At 39.0% G+C, this 17,806-nt stretch overlaps 1 protein-coding gene across 1 annotated transcript in view; it reads right to left on the bottom strand.

Annotated features, from left to right (window-relative positions):
• Nucleotides 1-13,051: 13,051 nt before the first annotated feature.
• SLC15A5 (solute carrier family 15 member 5) overlaps nucleotides 13,052-17,806 on the bottom strand; it is an 87,163-nt gene continuing 82,408 nt past the window's right edge. Inside the window, exon 9 of the mRNA XM_053557552.1 lies at nucleotides 13,052-13,199. Coding sequence (XP_053413527.1) covers nucleotides 13,052-13,199 — 148 coding nt within the window. The remainder of the gene's footprint in view (nucleotides 13,200-17,806) is intronic.

Raw genomic sequence — 17,806 nt, 5'->3', positions numbered from 1 at the left:
CAAACATATTAACAAGAAAAGAACACGTGACCCCATCTCAGGGTGGGAAAGGGACTTGAAGAGAAACTTCTCTAAAGAAGACTGACACAAAATCTACAAACACATGAAAAAAAGCTCATCATCCTTAATCATCAGAGAAATGCAAATCAAAACTACTCTGAGATATCACCTAAAACCAGTAAGAGTAGCCCACATAACAAAATCCCAAAACCAGAAATGTTGGCGTGGATGTGGAGGAAAGGGCATACTTCTACACTGCTGGTGGGAATGCCCACTAATATGTTCCTTCTGGAAGGATGTTTGGAGAATACTTAGAGACCTAAAAATAGACCTGCCATTCGATCCTATAATTCCTTTACTAGGTTTATACCCAGAAGACCAAAAGTCACAATATAACAAAGACATCTGTACCAGAATGTTTATTGCAGCCCAATTCATAATTGCTAAGTCATGGAAGAAGCCCAAGTGTCCATCGACCCACAAATGGACTAGCAAATTATGGTACATGTATACCATGGAATACTATGCAGGCTTAAAGAAAGATGGAGACTTTACCTCTTTCATGTTTACATGGATGGAGCTGGAACATATTCTTCTTAGCAAAGTATCTCAGGAATGGAAGAAAAAGTATCCAATGTACTCAGCCCTACTATGAAGCTAAATTATAGCTTTCACATGAAGACTATAACCCAACTATAGCACAAGACTATGGGGAAAGGGCCAAGGAAGGGGAAGGGAGGGGGGAGGTTTTGGTGGAGGGAGGGTGATGGGTGGGGCCACATCTATGGTGCATCTTAGAATGGGTACTAATGTACATAGCTATGATTTAACAATAAAAAAATAAAAAATAAAAAATAAAATAAAATATAATAAAAAACAAAACAAAACAAAACAAAAAAGAACTGTCCAAAGCCTGAAAGAAGTGTGGTCAGTTGATGCAAGGTCTGGTGAATATGGTGGATGACAGTTTCCAAGTTCAGCTTCTGGAACATGCGGTCTCGCATTGTGTTGCAAGAGGATTGGCCTGTCTTTATTGACCAGTCTAGGCTGCTTAATCATAAGCAATCTCATCATTTTGTTCCAATGGTTGCCGTAGACATCTGCTGTAATCTATTGACCAGGTTTCATGAAGCTGCAGTGGATAATACCACTGCTGGGCCACCAAATAGACACCATTAACTCTTTGTAGTGAATAGGTGGTTTTAGATTGTATTTGGCCATTGTGCCAAATACTTGCAATTGTCAAAAGAATCATTTTTTATCATATATAATAATATGGTGTAGAAATACTTCACCTTTATGTCCTGACAGCAAAGGAAGTCAAGTTTTGAGATGATTTTTCTTCTGACACTTGTTTAATTCATGTGGAACCCATCTATTCAGATTCTTTACCTTGCCCATTTGTTTCAAATGGTCAAATATTATTGCAATGGTACCATGAACTCTTCCTGCTAATTCATGTTTAGGTTGAGATGGATTTGCTTCCACTACAGCTTTCAGGTCATCATTATTCACCTTGGTCTCAGGTTTTCAAGATTAAAATCACTAGAACAGAACTTCTCAAACCATTGATGTACTGTGCATTCATTAGCCACATCCTTCCCAAACACTTCGATACTATTTCGACCCACAAGTACAGCATTGGTTATAAAATGGAACTCAGATAAAAAATAACACAAATTGGGGGGCGGAGCAAGATGGCAGCCGAGTAACAGCTTCCTTGCATCTGGGCACCGTGAGTCTGGGGAGATAGGACTCCAGGCATCTCTGGCTGGTGGGAACTGCCTATCATCACTCCTATGAGGATACAGGGAGTCAGCGAGAGACTTCTGGACCCCAAGAGGAGGACTAAAACAGTGGAAAACCGGCAAGTGGTCGCGTGTGTTCAACCCGTCTAAACCCGCCCACAACTGTAAGTTCAGTAGCAGCGAGACTGCAAACCAGAAAGGCCTTACCTGTGAACTCTTTTGATGTCCTTGGACTTGGCACTGAGTTGAACTGCCTTGGGGAAGGCCTGAGCGGGAGTGCGGAGAACTTTGGCCGTTGTCTAGGGCCCCAGTCTGAGCCGCTGAGCCAGACGGAGCTAATAGTGTTTGGCGGTGGGTCACACGGATCCATTGTCAGTGATCTGCCCCGGCAAGCTCCGCCCTCAGGGTCGCAGAGCTAGAAACGGGTGGGAGCTGGTAACCCAGCAACCAAGTAGCCTAAGGGTGGGGTCTGAGCCGCCTTGCAGCCCTAACCCTCAGGGGCAGAGTGAGACCGGTTTTGGCACACTGAGTAAGTGGATAGCCACTTCAGCAGTGATTCCAGCAAGAAAGCTGGGAAAGCTTCTGCTCAGCAAGTTTACAAGTTCAAAGTGCCTTTTAAGTGGGCTGAAGAGAGATTTAGGGTGTCTACCTGCTGGGGTTTGAGAAATCAGCAGCCTCCAGTCGTATCAGAACTGTGACTAACATCTCATACCCCAAAAGACCACGTGTTGCCCAGACAATATTCAACAACATATACAAACTGCTTTGTTTTTGGTTGTGTATTTTTTTTCTTTTTTTTTTGTTTGGTTGGGTTTTTTTGTTTGTTTATTTTGACGTTGTTGATGTTCTTTTGTTTCTTAATTTCAATCTTTTCCATACAGATCCCTTTTCCTTTCTCAATTTTTCTAGTTTAATTATAATTTCCCATTGCTGCCTTTTTTAATAACTACAACTTCATTTTTGCTAGTGTTTCTACCGCTATCACTTGGTTTTTCACCCAATTTTATCGCCATAAAGTTTTCTGTTTGCTTGTTTTGGTTTGATTTATAGCATTTTTGTCTTTCCTCTCTACTTGGTGGAGGTGGGGTACTGTGTCTGACCAGGTTAGCAAAGAGCTGCTGACCTCAAGGGAACCACCCAACTGGGCACCCAACCCCCAGAAGGTGGGGTTTTTTAAGGTTGTGTCAAAGTACCCTACTGTACACCTATATTGCCCTGTCTCCCTCTTTCTGTGCCTCTCTTCTTTTTGTCAATATTCCTTATCCCTACCCCCTCTCCTTTCTCTATCTTTCTTTTTTTTCTTATCACTCGGTCCTCCTTTCTTTCATCCCTTTTTTGCTCTTTAACCTTCTCACCTTTCTGGTCCTGTAACCCTTAGTCCACAGGCACAAGAACTTAAAGAGCAAGAGGAAGTGAAAGGAAAATTAGGGCAAGGAAACAGATAAAAGAAATCACTCATGAGGAAGAATCAGCAGAAAACTCCAGGCAACATGAAGAACCAGTCCAGAACAACCCCGCCAAGGGACCATGAGGTAGCTACTGCAGAGGATTCCACCTATACAGAAATGTTAGGAATGACAGAAAGGGAATTTAGAATACACATGTTGAAAACAATGAAAGAAATGATGGAAACAATGAAGGAAACTGCTAATAAAGTGGAAAATAACCAAAAGGAAATCCAAAAACAGAATCAAATCAGAGATGAACGATATGAAGAATATAAAAAGGATATAGCAGAGCTGAAGGAAATGAAACAGTCAATCAGGGAACTTAAACATGCAATGGAAAGTATCAGCAACAGGTTAGACCATGCAGAAGAAAGAATTTCAGAGGTAGAAGACAAAGTTTTTGAGATAACTCAGATAGTAAAAGAGGCAGAAAAGAAGAGAGAGAAAGCAGAACGTTCACTGTCAGAATTATGGGACTTTATGAAACGTTCCAACATACGAGTTATAGGAATTCCAGAAGGGGAAGAAGAATGCCCCAGAGGAATGGAAGCCATACTAGAGAATATTATAAAAGAAAATTTCCCAAACATCACCAAAGATTCTGACACACTGCTTTCAGAGGGCTATCGGACCCCAGGTCGCCTCAACTCTAACCGAGCTTCTCCAAGACACATTGTGATGAACCTGTCCAAAGTCAAGACAAAAGAAAAGATTCTGCAAGCTGCCAGGAGTAAGCGCCAGTTGACCTACAGGGGCAAATCCATCAGAGTGACCTCAGACTTCTCTAATGAAACTTTCCAAGCAAGAAGACAATGGTCATCTACCTTTAATCTACTTAAACAGAACAATTTTCAGCCCAGAATTCTGTACCCTGCTAAGCTAAGCTTCAAAATTGATGGAGAAATCAAATCATTTACGGATATACAAACATTGAGGAAATTCACCACAACAAGACCAGCTCTACAGGGAATACTTCAACCTGTTCTGCACACTGACCACCACGATGGATCAGCAGCAAAGTAAGAACTCAGAAATCAAAGGACAGAACCTAACCTCCACACTGATGCAAAAGATAAAACTAAGCAATGGACTCTCACCAAATAAGACGAATAGAATACTACCACACTTATCAATTATCTCCATAAATGTTAATGGCTTGAATTCCCCACTGAAGAGACATAGATTGGCTGACTGGATTAAAAAACACAAGCCATCCATTTGCTGTCTGCAAGAAACACACCTGGCTTCAAAAGACAAATTAAAGCTCCGAGTCAAGGGTTGGAAGACAATTTTTCAGGCAAATGGAATTCAGAAGAAAAGAGGAGTTGCAATCTTATTTTCAGATACATGTGGATTTAAAGCAACTAAAGTCAAAAAAGACAAAGATGGTCACTTTATATTGGTCAAGGGAAAACTACAACAAGAAGACATTTCAATTCTAAATATCTATGCACCAAATTTAAATGCTCCCAGATTCTTGAAACAGACCTTACTCAGTCTGAGCAATATGATATCCGATAATACCATCATAACAGGGGACTTTAACACACCTCTTACAGAGCTGGACAGATCCTCTAAACAGAAATTAAACAAAGATATAAGAGATTTAAATGAGACCCTAGAACAATTATGCTTGATAGACGCATATAGAACACTCCACCCCAAAGATAAAGAATATACATTCTTCTCATCACCCCATGGAACATTCTCCAAAATTGATCATATCCTGGGACACAAAACAAATATCAACAGAATCAAAAGAATTGAAATTTTACCTTGTATCTTTTCAGACCATAAGGCACTAAAGGTGGAACTCAACTCTAACAAAAATGCTCGACCCCATCCAAAGGCATGGAAATTAAACAATCTTCTGTTGAATAACAGATGGGTACAGGAAGAAATCAAACAGGAAATCACTAACTTCCTTAAGCATAACAACAATGAAGACACAAGCTACCAAAACCTGTGGGATACTGCAAAAGCAGTTTTGAGAGGAAAATTCATCGCTTTAGATGCCTACATTTGAAAAACAGACAGAGAGCACATCAACAATCTCACAAGAGACCTTATGGAATTGGAAAAAGAAGAACAATCTAAGCCTAAACTCAGTAGAAGAAAAGAAATCTCCAAAATCAAATCAGAGATCAATGAAATTGAAAACAAAAGAATCATTCAGAATATTAATGAAACAAGGAGTTGGTTTTTTGAAAAAATAAATAAAATAGATAAACCATTGGCCAGACTAACTAGAAATAGAAAAGTAAAATCTCTAGTAACCTCAATCAGAAATGATAAAGGGGAAATAACAACTGATCCCACAGAGATACAAGAGATCATCTCTGAATACTACCAGAAACTGTATGCCCAGAAATTTGACAATGTGAAGGAAATGGATCAATATTTGGAATCACACCCTCTCCCTAGACTTGGCCAGGAAGAAATAGACCTCCTGAACAGACCAATTTCAAGCACTGAGATCAAAGAAACAATAAAAAAGCTTCCAACTAAAAAATGCCCTGGTCCAGATGGCTTCACTCCAGAATTCTATCAAACCTTCAAGGAAGAGTTTATTCCTGTACTGCAGAAATTATTCCAAAAAATTGAGGAAGAAGGAATCTTCCCCAACACATTCTATGAAGCAAACATCACCCTGATACCAAAACCAGGAAAAGACCCAAACAAAAAGGAGAATTTCAGACCAATCTCACTCATGAATATAGATGGAAAAATTCTCAACAAAATCCTAGCCAATAGATTACAGCTTATCATCAAAAAAGTCATTCATCATGATCAAGCAGGCTTCATCCCAGGGATGCAAGGCTGGTTCAACATACGCAAGTCCATAAACGTTATCCACCATATTAACAGAGGCAAAAATAAAGATCACATGATCCTCTCAATAGATGCAGAAAAAGCATTTGATAAAATCCAGCATCCTTTTCTAATTAGAACACTGAAGAGTATAGGCATAGGTGGCACATTTCTAAAACTGATTGAAGCTATCTATGACAAACCCACAGCCAATATTTTACTGAATGGAGTAAAACTGAAAGCTTTTCCTCTTAGAACTGGAACCAGACAAGGTTGTCCTCTGTCACCTTTACTATTCAACATAGTGCTGGAAGTTCTAGCCAATACAATTAGGCAAGACAAGGAAATAAAGGGAATCCAAATGGGAGCAGAGGAGGTCAAACTCTCCCTCTTTGCTGACGACATGATCTTATACTTAGAGAACCCCAAAGACTCAACCACAAGACTCCTAGAAGTCATCAAAAAATACAGTAATGTTTCAGGATATAAAATCAATGTCCACAAGTCAGTAGCCTTTGTATACACCAATAACAGTCAAGAGGAGAAGCTAATTAAGGACACAACTCCCTTCACCATAGTTTCAAAGAAAATGAAATACCTAGGAATATACCTAACGAAGGAGGTGAAGGACCTCTATAAAGAAAACTATGAACTCCTCAGAAAGGAAATAGCAGAGGATATTAACAAATGGAAGAACATACCATGCTCATGGATGGGAAGAATCAACATTGTTAAAATGTCCATACTTCCCAAAGCAATCTACCTATTCAATGCCATTCCTATCAAAGTACCTACATCGTACTTTCAAGATTTGGAAAAAATGATTCTGCGTTTTGTATGGAACCGGAAAAAACCCCGTATAGCTAAGGCAGTTCTTAGTAACAAAAATAAAGCTGGGGGCATCAGCATACCAGATTTTAGTCTGTACTACAAAGCCATAGTGCTCAAGACAGCATGGTACTGGCACAAAAACAGAGACATAGACACTTGGAATCGAATTGAACACCAAGAAATGAAACTAACATCTTACAACCACCTAATCTTCGATAAACCAAACAAGAACTTACCTTGGGGGAAAGACTCCCTATTCAATAAATGGTGTTGGGAGAATTGGATGTCTGCGTGTAAAAGACTGAAACTGGACCCACACCTTTCCCCACTCACAAAAATTGACTCAAGATGGATAAAGGACTTAAATTTAAGGCACGAAACAATAAAAATCCTCAAAGAAAGCATAGGAAAAACACTGGAAGATATTGGCCTGGGGGAAGACTTCATGAAGAAGACTGCCATGGCAATTGCAACAACAACAAAAATAAACAAATGGGACTTCATTAAACTGAAAAGCTTCTGTACAGCTAAGGTGACGATAACCAAAGCAAAGAGACAACCCACACAATGGGAAAGGATATTTGCATATTTTCAATCAGACAAAAGCTTGATAACCAGGATCTATAGAGAACTCAAATTAATCCACACGAAAAAAGCCAACAATCCCTTATATCAATGGGCAAGTGACATGAATAGAACTTTCTCTAAAGACGACAGACGAATGGCTAACAAACACATGAAAAAATGTTCATCATCTCTATATATTAGAGAAATGCAAATCAAAACATCCCTGAGATATCATCTAACCCCAGAGAGAATGGCCCACATCACAAAATCTCAAAACTGCAGATGCTGGCGTGGATGTGGAGAGAAGGGAACACTTTTACACTGCTGGTGGGACTGCAAACTAGTACAACCTTTCTGGAAGGAAGTATGGAGAAACCTCAAAGCACTCAACCTAGACCTCCCATTTGATCCTGCAATCCCATTACTGGGCATCTACCCAGAAGGAAAAAAATCCTTTTATCATAAGGACACTTGTACTAGACTGTTTATTGCAGCTCAATTTACAATCGCCAAAATGTGGAAACAGCCTAAATGCCCACCAACCCAGGAATGGATTAACAAGCTGTGGTATATGTATACCATGGAATACTATTCAGCCATTAAAAAAAATGGAGACTTTACATCCTTCGTATTAACCTGGATGGAAGTGGAAGACATTATTCTTAGTAAAGCATCACAAGAATGGAGAAGCATGAATCCTATGTACTCAATCTTGATATGAGGACAATTAATGACAATTAAGGTTATGGGGGGGGAAGCAGAAAGAGAGAGGGAGGGAGGGGGGTGGGGCCTTAGTGTGTGTCACACTTTATGGGGGCAAGACATGATTGCAAGAGGGACTTTACCTAACAATTGCAATCAGTGTAACTGGCTTATTGTACCCTCAATGAATCCCCAACAATAAAAAAAAAAGAAAAAAAAAATCTTAGACATTTCTGATAAAATTTTAATACATTAAGCCATTAAAATTTATGCTACTTTTCATATTATTTTTCATAGGAAAAATTTATGGTTTGTTCTGTATCCTCACACTTCACAAAATGAAAACTTGCCAGTTTATACTATGGAAGTGTTCTTACAAGTCCATCTGTTTTGATGCGACTATCCTTATACACTGGAATAAGTGTTTAAATACATCAAACTTTGGTAATGTTTACAATTTTCAAATTGTAAAATAATGTAAAAAATTAAAATATAATTTGAATAAAAAAAAAAAATAACACAAATTTTTGACTTATCCATGGTTTTACAAAAATTTCTCTAAAAAATTTTTTTTAATAGAATCACAAGCCAAAACATGTGTTTGAAAGGATCAGGATATACCTTCACGATAAAAATAAAACAGGAATCATTAAAGTGAAATGTTGGAGATAACCAAAGTCAAACTTAGGATGTAAGGAGATCAGATATTTCATACTAAACCTCATGCTTAACTCATAGGGTTATTGTGATGATGAAATGGGCTAACATACCAAAAAAACCCCCAAAACTCTTAGAACAATGTCTTGCACTTAGCAAGTATTACAGGAGTCTTCACAACTATTAATAGTAGTTGGGGTCAATTTATTTTTCTCAAATAGTTTTTTTTTGTAAGGTAGTTTGGAATCGATTGTAGCACCTTCAGGTTGATTTGGTGCAAGGACAGGATGGCTCCAGAGGGAAAGCAGAGCGAACCAGAAGAGACGTTAGAAAGGTGCTTGTTTCTGTTAACCATCTGGTCAAAGTTTCAAACCCTGACATAATCTTGACTCTGACTCTTGTTCCCTTTCAGATGATGTAGAGACGGTTTCGCCTAAGTGGTTGATGATGATCTAGCCTTGGTGACATATGAGTACTATTTGTAGAAGAAGCTGGCACCTTAGAGACAGGCAGACCAAACTTTGAGTTCTATCCATGCCACCTACTATAACTCTGTGGCTCTTGATAAGTCACTTAATGTCTTGAGAGTTGTCATTTCTCATGTACAAAATGGGCATGTTAAAGGGTACCTACCTCTCAGCATAAAAGTGCTAATCAGATGTGATGATATGTGTGAAAGCTGTTGTTACTATTAGTGGCTCCTTTAATTTCCCTGCTCTCTACAAGCAGACCTGAATTTTAGCAGCACCTGTGTGCTGTCATTGCTTGGCTGCTGATTTTACTGGGGGCTTTACTCATAAACCTGTGACCTGTAACTGTATGTTGGCTTCTCTTGCAGTGGAGATGGTAGATGCCCAATTGCTAGTCTGGTTCAAGGCACCAGTGTGGAAGCTTTGTTTTCATAAAAGAAGGGATCCTGACAGTTTTCTTTTCTTTCTTTTTTTTTTTTTTTTGTAGAGACAGTCTCACTGTACCGCCTTCGGGTAGAGTGCCATGGCGTCACACGGCTCACAGCAACCTCTAACTCTTGGGCTTACGCGATTCTCTTGCCTCAGCCTCCCGAGCAGCTGGGACTACAGGCGCCCGCCACAACGCCTGGCTATTTTTCTGTTGCAGTTTGGCCGGGGCTGGGTCCGAACCCGCTACCCTTGGCATATGGGGCCGGCACCCTACTCACTGAGCCACAGGCACCGCCTGGGATCCTGACAGTTTTCAAAAGGAATTCTTTTCTCTCCTTCAATTTGTAAATCACAAAATTTTAATAGGAAACTATTAATAGGAAATTTTGGAATCACAAGCTGTTATTTGGTGATGTCATTATTCTGATAGTTGATAAAACACCTTCAGAGACCATGAAGATTAGAGGTTGGCTAGGATGAAATGAATGCTGTTAATATAAATCAGGACAAGCTGAAGGGGATATGAGCGATAAGGGATTCAGCTGAGAAAAGAGAAAACAAGGAGAACTATCCAAGGAGCTTGGAAAAATTTATCCACCCCCAGGAGCAGATCTCTAAGTGTTATTGTGTGCTATTTTAAAAAAGTCACTCTGGCCAGAATCTCTGGCTTACGCCTGTAATCCTAGCACTTTGGGAGGCTGAGATCTGAGGATCATGTGAGCTTAGGAGTTTGAGACTAGCCTGAGCAAGAGTGAGACTTGTCTCTACTAAAAATAAACAGTTAGCTGGCTGTTGTGGTGGGTGCCTGTAGTCCCAGCTACCTGGGAGGCTGAGGCAGGAAAACTGCTTGAACCCAGAAGTCTAAAGTTGCTGTGAGCTATGATTACAGTGATGCCACTGCACTCTACCAGGGTTACACAGTGAGATTCTGTCTCAAAAATTAAAAATGGGGTTACACAGTGAATCTGCCTCAAAAATAAAAAAAAGAAAAGTAAAAAGTCACTCTGATGAAAACATTTTCACTTATAAATATGTAGTAAAAATGTGGCTTTCTTAATTTTGTGTATCGGCTCAATGTACTAACTTTTGGCTACACTGGATTGAAGTTACAAGAAAATAAATAAAGAAAAAAGAGACACCTCTGTCAGTTGTGGACAGAATCAGATGGGGTCCAACCTGTGTTCTGTGGGTCACAGAAAACAATTTCAAACACCCTGCCTTTCAGGTGTTGATCGTGGATGGAAACAGCACAGAAGGTGCTTCTCAAGGAAGACTCCACTTTCCCAACATTTCACCACCAGTGGAAAAAACGTGGCAAATGAGTGGTTGGGTACAGACCCTTGGCACCAAGTGGCTGCAGTAAATGGAACACTGCAGGGACGCAGAACTTTGCCTGCCACTGAGCAGATTACCAGAGAAATACAGTAAAAAACTCAGCAGGCTTCTGCAAACAACGCATCCCTTTAAGTTAATTGGTGTTATATAGAAGCCGAAATGTTCCGCTTATTTACAAAGCTACAGATTTATGTAAAGCAAAACCAATTACACTTAATGCCTAAACTATTCCAGGTGCTCAATGATAATGTTGCTAGGCGCTGGAGAAGAAACTGCTGCGTGAATGCATCTTGCTCCGAATGGAAGCCTGTGTCGTTACTGCAATTTAGCTAATCACGAGTGTCAGCGCCAGGGTGAGAATTCTAAGCTCCTTTGGTGTTTGCTTTGGGTCAACGTTATAATTCCGTAGATCTTTCATCTCTAAGGACAAGTGAAAAAAGCATAATGAGCGCCTTTTGCTATTATGATGTAGAAATGAGCCAGATGAAGGCAAATTGGGAGTGGAGGAGAAAAAAATAAAGCAGGCCCTCTTTCTAACAGTGAGAGAGACTGTTAGAGCTTCCCACCTTGTTCCGAGGTGAGGTGTTTCAAGGTTTCTTGATCTTTTGGGTGTTCATTAAACTCAAATTGCAAACTTGGCATTTGACCTTTGCATTGAGGAAAGCTTCTCAGGCATATCAGGGGTCTGCCTCTCTGTTTTTCCTGGGAACAAATGCTAAACAAAGAGGGATTTCAAAAAGTTGCAGGTGAAGAATTGATGCTGGTAAGAACTAGTCTTTTCATTTGTACTCAAACAAAAAATAGTTTGAGTAAGAGAGAAACACCTGGTGCTTTACAGCTGCTCTTTTGCAATTAAAAATGCATATTGTACCTAATCAAATTGAATAAATCTTTTATTCTAGAGAGCTAAAATATTTTATGTATACACAAGGGAGGTGCTTAATTGCAAAATCATTCGCAGTCAGCTGACAAGCCCACCTATCTTATCCAGCATGAATAGTCCTAGAAAGCAGTGGCTCTCAAACTTCAGGGAACCTATGAATGGTTTGGGTGTGCTTGTTAAGACCACCAATGCCTACACCCTGAACTGAAAAAAGACTTGAGTTAAGAAAGGTTATGTAGGAGCCAAGAGTCATTGGAAGTGGGTGGTCCTCAGCACCAAATTTTGACAAACACTGCTACAAAGGTATGGACGTTCATTTTATTTGATTGTTTAAAAAGTGAATTTCCACGTTTCTTTGCTTATAAAAGAAAAAAAAACTTTTAAAAGATGATTTTTTGAATGCATCTGAATTGGTGACAGAGGTGAAAAGATGTCATTTGTCTAATCCCGTGACACATCTCTATTTGGTTTAGTCACTTACCTTCCTCATAGCACTCAGTTTATCTTACTTCATTTTATTCTTTCCTTTAATCCCAATAATTCTATCATTTACATTATTTTTCACCTTTTTTCAGTATGTGGATATTCTCTTATTGTCTCTTTGTTAAGGACATCGGTTTTAGGGCAATTGCTTTTTAATTAAGAGGAAATGTCTTTAAGTCATATCTTGAAGGTGTAATATCAAGATTAAATGTAGCAAAATCGTATATATGTTTATTATTTACTCAGACTTCTACAGTGTATAGTCACAATGCCTAGCATGTAGTAAGGGCTCAATAAGTATTGAAAGAAAGAATATTAACATATGGTGAGTTTGCTTCTAATGATTCATTAAAACTCTGATAAAAACACTTGTATGTTGTTTTTTAACATGGCCAAGCCATTGCGAAAATTTAAAAATACTGTTGGTGGATAGAAAATCATTGTTTTTCTTATTGTAATCACCAAGATTTCAAAATTACTTCGTGAATTCTAATGCCTGAAGTGTTAATGTGAAAGCATAACAGTACGCCAGAAAGGTCATGATTAGTCTTTGGAAATAAAGCACACAGATAATATTTATAAAGTCCCTCCTATATAGAAGGGCCCTTTCTAAAACAATAAAGTGTTCAACCAAAGACGGAAACAAAGAATACCGTGCTCAGAAGACAGGTAGACTCAAACATAGTTTCATAGGGCTGTCTCCCAAAGATCAATACTTGAAAACAATTCCTGGATACTGCCATAAAATTTCAGAGACTTTTCATGGAGGAGAAGTGTTTCTTCAAGATTACTTCCACTGATGTTCTGGGCATTAAAATGATTTAGATTACAATATCTAAAAAAGAAAGCAAGCAAGCTTTTCTTAGGACCAGATGTAGATGACTTGATAAATCATTTGCTTCTCCCTGGGCTTGTCTCCCTTTTATGATGGGCTCATAGATAGTGGCACAACACTGATGATTATTTAAGAGCGCTGCTCACTAGAACAGTCTTTGTAACAGGACAAAGGAGTTTTCCTCTTATGATATAGCACGGTGTCTCATAAGGACCTTTAGGTGGCGCTCTTTCACAAGCTGCCTTGTCCCTTCAATGCTGACAGAGAGGCTGCGGAAAGCCTGAATGCCTATTGACTTTACAGATTTCATGGCAGCCAGGATTCATAAAAGGTTTCTCAGACACACTGGGGATTTGCAAATTCAGGGCTGAGACTATGTGGAAAACGCTATTGTCAAAGAATGAATCTATGAATATATTTCTAGAATGTGCACTCTCTATCCCTAGCCCCCAGAAAAACCTACTGTCCTGAGTATCTTTTAGGTATAAGTCACTATACTAGGGTGGGATGGAATCATCCCATTTCACAGATTGGGAAACTTCATAACTTGCTTAAGGTTCATATAAATAGTGTTAATAGTTGGCAAAGCCTGGATTTGGAACCGGAACTCAATTATTCTGAACCTTGGCCTTTTCTCTCTATGGCACACTGACTTGAAAGACAAATGATTTTCTCAAATACTTTGAAGTCAGCTGCAGGTGTATTAAATTTCAGACTCCTTTATCCACTCTTCTCTTCACAGTGCCTAGACCAATGCCTGATACACAGTAGATGTTTGATAAGTATTTTTTGAATGAACAAATGAATATGGGCTGTATGTTCAATTTTATCACATACACAGAAGTCTCCAGGGTCAGCCATCTATTTTTTATTTCTGAAGGTTTTAAAAGCTAATTTTACCTTCTTTTTCTTCTCAATATGTTGCTAAAAATAACTGCTATCGTAGCTTGAATAACTCTGGTCATTTGTCTCTGATTTATGTCACTTTCAATAATTGTTATAGCTTATGCATAAAAGATTACTGGTACCTTTGACAAAATAAGTGCAATGATATCAACAGTACTGGAAGGATAGTGGTGTTAAGTTCCAAAAATCTCCTGCCCCTTTCCTCCCAAACACCTCTACTTACTTTTTATTTTAGTATCCAATGTGGGATACATATTTATATTAGGTACTGTAGACGTATTTAACTAATCCTTTTTAGCAAGGAAGAGACATTTCATCTACCTAATTCCTTCACCCCTAAACTGAAAGAGCCAAATTTGGGTACGATATGCCACCATTGCACTATTTCAGATTTGATTGTGGAGGGCTCCGATACAGACAGTGGCAGGGCCCGGGGTTTTCTGTTTGCTTATTTTTGTTTTTGAGGACATGCGATAAGTAAATCTGGTTTGACATTTGTGGATAATTTCCTAACTGTACTCAGTGAGGGTTTTGAGGTGATGTTTCAGTGATCTTGATGAGATTAGGTTGGTTCTAGCACTTATGCTAGTATTTTATTATCACAATAATATGTGGGTCACTACCAAAGTTTAGAGACAGAATGAGTTTGGTACATCATTTCATTTCCAAGACACACAGTCAGCAGTGTCCTTTCTGATTCATCCATCCCAGTTTCAAATTGCTTGGTTTATTGGTGTTGCTGGGAGGGCTTCATTTGTTTCCACCCATCTGGACTTTACATTTCTTGAATGTTGTGTATCTCAAAAGTTTCATAAGGACCTGCATATGAGGTTGGTAGTGGGTTGGGTTGCCTTGGATGCTAATGGAGACCTCAGGCTGTTCATATAGTGGTGTAAATGTGGGTTCATAATTAATCTACTGTCCTTGGAGACAAGAATACATTGGAATTCTCCTGTTCTTGATAGATTTGCCAGATAAAACTGGCTCTGAACAGATAAAACTTTGGACATGATGAAGCTTGAATTGTGATCGGATGTATACTGAAAATAGTATTTTTCAATAATCTGTCCTATGGACACTGGTGCTTTCTCCTATTTCTTTGCATGCTTATTGTTCGTTTTTGTTTGACAATAACAGTCAATATAGAAATGAATCAGAATCATGCGTTCCTCACTGCAGATGCAGATCTTCCTCCCTCAGGTTCCATATTGTTTGTTGCTTAGCTCTCCTGACTTGTCCTGTCCAATCCCAGTGCCCAGTAAGTCCCTCAGGCAACATGTGCCTTTGCACTGATGGCATTGGTGCTGGCTACTTAATCTCTGGAGGTGAATTTTCCAGAGTCTCCTTTCTTCTGACATGTGGCACCCATTCTTTTCCTGTGGGATTTCTGACCAACAGGTGGTCATGGTACAGTTCCATTGACTGAAGGCACTAGACTTCTCCCAAGTCATCAGAGTTAGGGACTGTCAGAGCAAGAAGAGGGCTCTTCTAGGGCACTTAGAAGCAGCACAGTATAGAAGCATGACAGCATGGGCTTTGGAAACAAACAAATCTGAGCTTGTGTATGAATTTGGTCAATTTACTTAACTAGCTTTGTGGTTTAGTTTTCTTATTTATAAAGTAGAGTGATGAGATCTGTGTGACAAGGAGGTGGTAGACAAAAAAGGTGGTTGATTTGTGTGCACAGCATGGTGCCCAAGATACACAGAGTGTTTAACACATGAAAAATTAATTTTTTTCCTTTCGGCTTTGTTTCTTTCTCTTTCTTTTCCTTCCCTAAAAAAGTATGTAGGAGAAAAGAAAGTAGATAGGAGATGAAGGAGATTGGTAAGAAACAGATTTATTTCTGAAAAAGCCCTTTGTTTTCACTTAGTTCCTTCCCACGCTTAGTTTCTCCAAGCTCTAGCATGTTGTATACTTATATTCTTACCTCCTCCTCTGTACCTCACATCACCATCTTTCACTTCTTTATAGGAACTCACTTGGTCCATGATCACAGAGGAAGAATCACACTTGAATATTTTAACTAGGGCCATATGTGTTAACTCCATGTACACTGGTACTTTGCTTGGTTCAACAGTATTTTAGTAGTGCCTGGGACAATGCGTAGCAGGTTGGTCAAATGATTGAATGACTCAGTCCCCGAGCAAATAGTTTCTTGTTACAGTGTAGTTCTACCTGAGATCGGTTCATGGTCTTGGTCATCTTGGCTACACCTCAGCATAAATTTAGAATAAGAATAAAAGGGATGAAGAAAGGAGCATGAGGCTAAGTATGAGACCATTATTACTCATATTATTGCCCATATTATGGGATAATTATTCATCCTCATGGCCGCCTTAAGATGCAGTTGCTATTTCACTTTCTCCATTTTACAAATTGAGAAACAGGCTTGGCAAGCAAGGTTAACCAGTTTGCTGAGCTGTGGAACTAGATTCAACTGGGCTGACTCTAAGGACTGCCTTTTTAACAACTTCATGAAAGACAGGGTCAAACCTCACAGGATGATTCGTAGTAAAAATTGAGAGATATGAGCACAGGATTGTCAGACTTGGTAGGTGGACCCCACTTAAGTTTTTGAGGCAAAGGATGGAGTGGACAGAGGACTTGCCTTCAGCCTCAGGTTTCATTACCCAATCAATTATTTTCATACAGGCAAGGAAATTCCTACTGGCTCTTTCTGCAAGACTCTCTGATTCTCTAATTTGATTTTCAATCAAACAATGAGACCAGCATTTAGGAAAACTATATATCATGGAGGATCAATTTGATACTTTGGAGGGTAAGAAATGTAAAAAACAAGGGCGGCATTAAGGATTTTAATATTGCCATAAATTCTGTCTTGTGTGAGGTTTAATCCTCTCTTTAACACGGGACCTTAAGCTCCATGAGAATAGGAGGATTCATGGTGCTAAATGTTCATTGACCCAATGACTGTGCATTTCTCCAGTTTATGCTACTACTTATCAATACCTGATGTTCAAAAAGAGATTTGTTTTGTGAATAAAACAAATAATTATTTAGGCATGGGAGAAGTGATAATATATGATTAAATGACTAAAGAGATAAATGGATGGAAGGAAATAAGGAAAATGAACATCTGTTTAGTTCCTGCTATGTGACAGACATTGTGCTTAGCCCTTTATTAAAATTCATCTCTCTGAAACCTATAAGAGGTTGATATTATTGTCTTTATTTTGCACGTGTGAAAATAGAGGCTGAGAAAAGCTAGGCAATTTTCTCAAAAGTACATAGCCCTCCAAGAATACTCCGAGGGTGGCAGGGGTGGAGAGGGAGAAGAGAGAGAGGGGCTGGTGATGGATGGATGGTAGATAAAACATATTAAGCTATTGCCTGGTCTCAAGGGACAAGCTAAGGAATTTTGCACAGCTTGTTTTTGACCTTGAAGGGGTCACTGCTGATTTAAAAGGCCTGAATGGGATCCAAATCTCAAGCGTCATTAGATTCCTAGTTATTTGTTTAATTATATTTGCTTTTAATAGTAATGACTCATTCATTCTTATTATCATCATGATTATTTCTAACCCTGAAGTGGTATTATATGGTGAAGAAAAACATCTTGTTTTAGAACATGTTTTAGCATTTAGTAAGGTACCATTTTATTATAAGGATTGATGGGAAACGTGAATTCTAAATTGAAATTTCTTCCTCTGAATAATCCATTAAATTTCGCTAATATG

Source organism: Nycticebus coucang, chromosome 12, assembly GCF_027406575.1.
Source record: "Nycticebus coucang isolate mNycCou1 chromosome 12, mNycCou1.pri, whole genome shotgun sequence".
Classification (NCBI taxonomy): domain Eukaryota; kingdom Metazoa; phylum Chordata; class Mammalia; order Primates; family Lorisidae; genus Nycticebus; species Nycticebus coucang.
The sequence above is the reverse complement of the archived record's forward strand: the minus strand, read 5'-3'. Positions and strand labels throughout refer to the sequence as shown.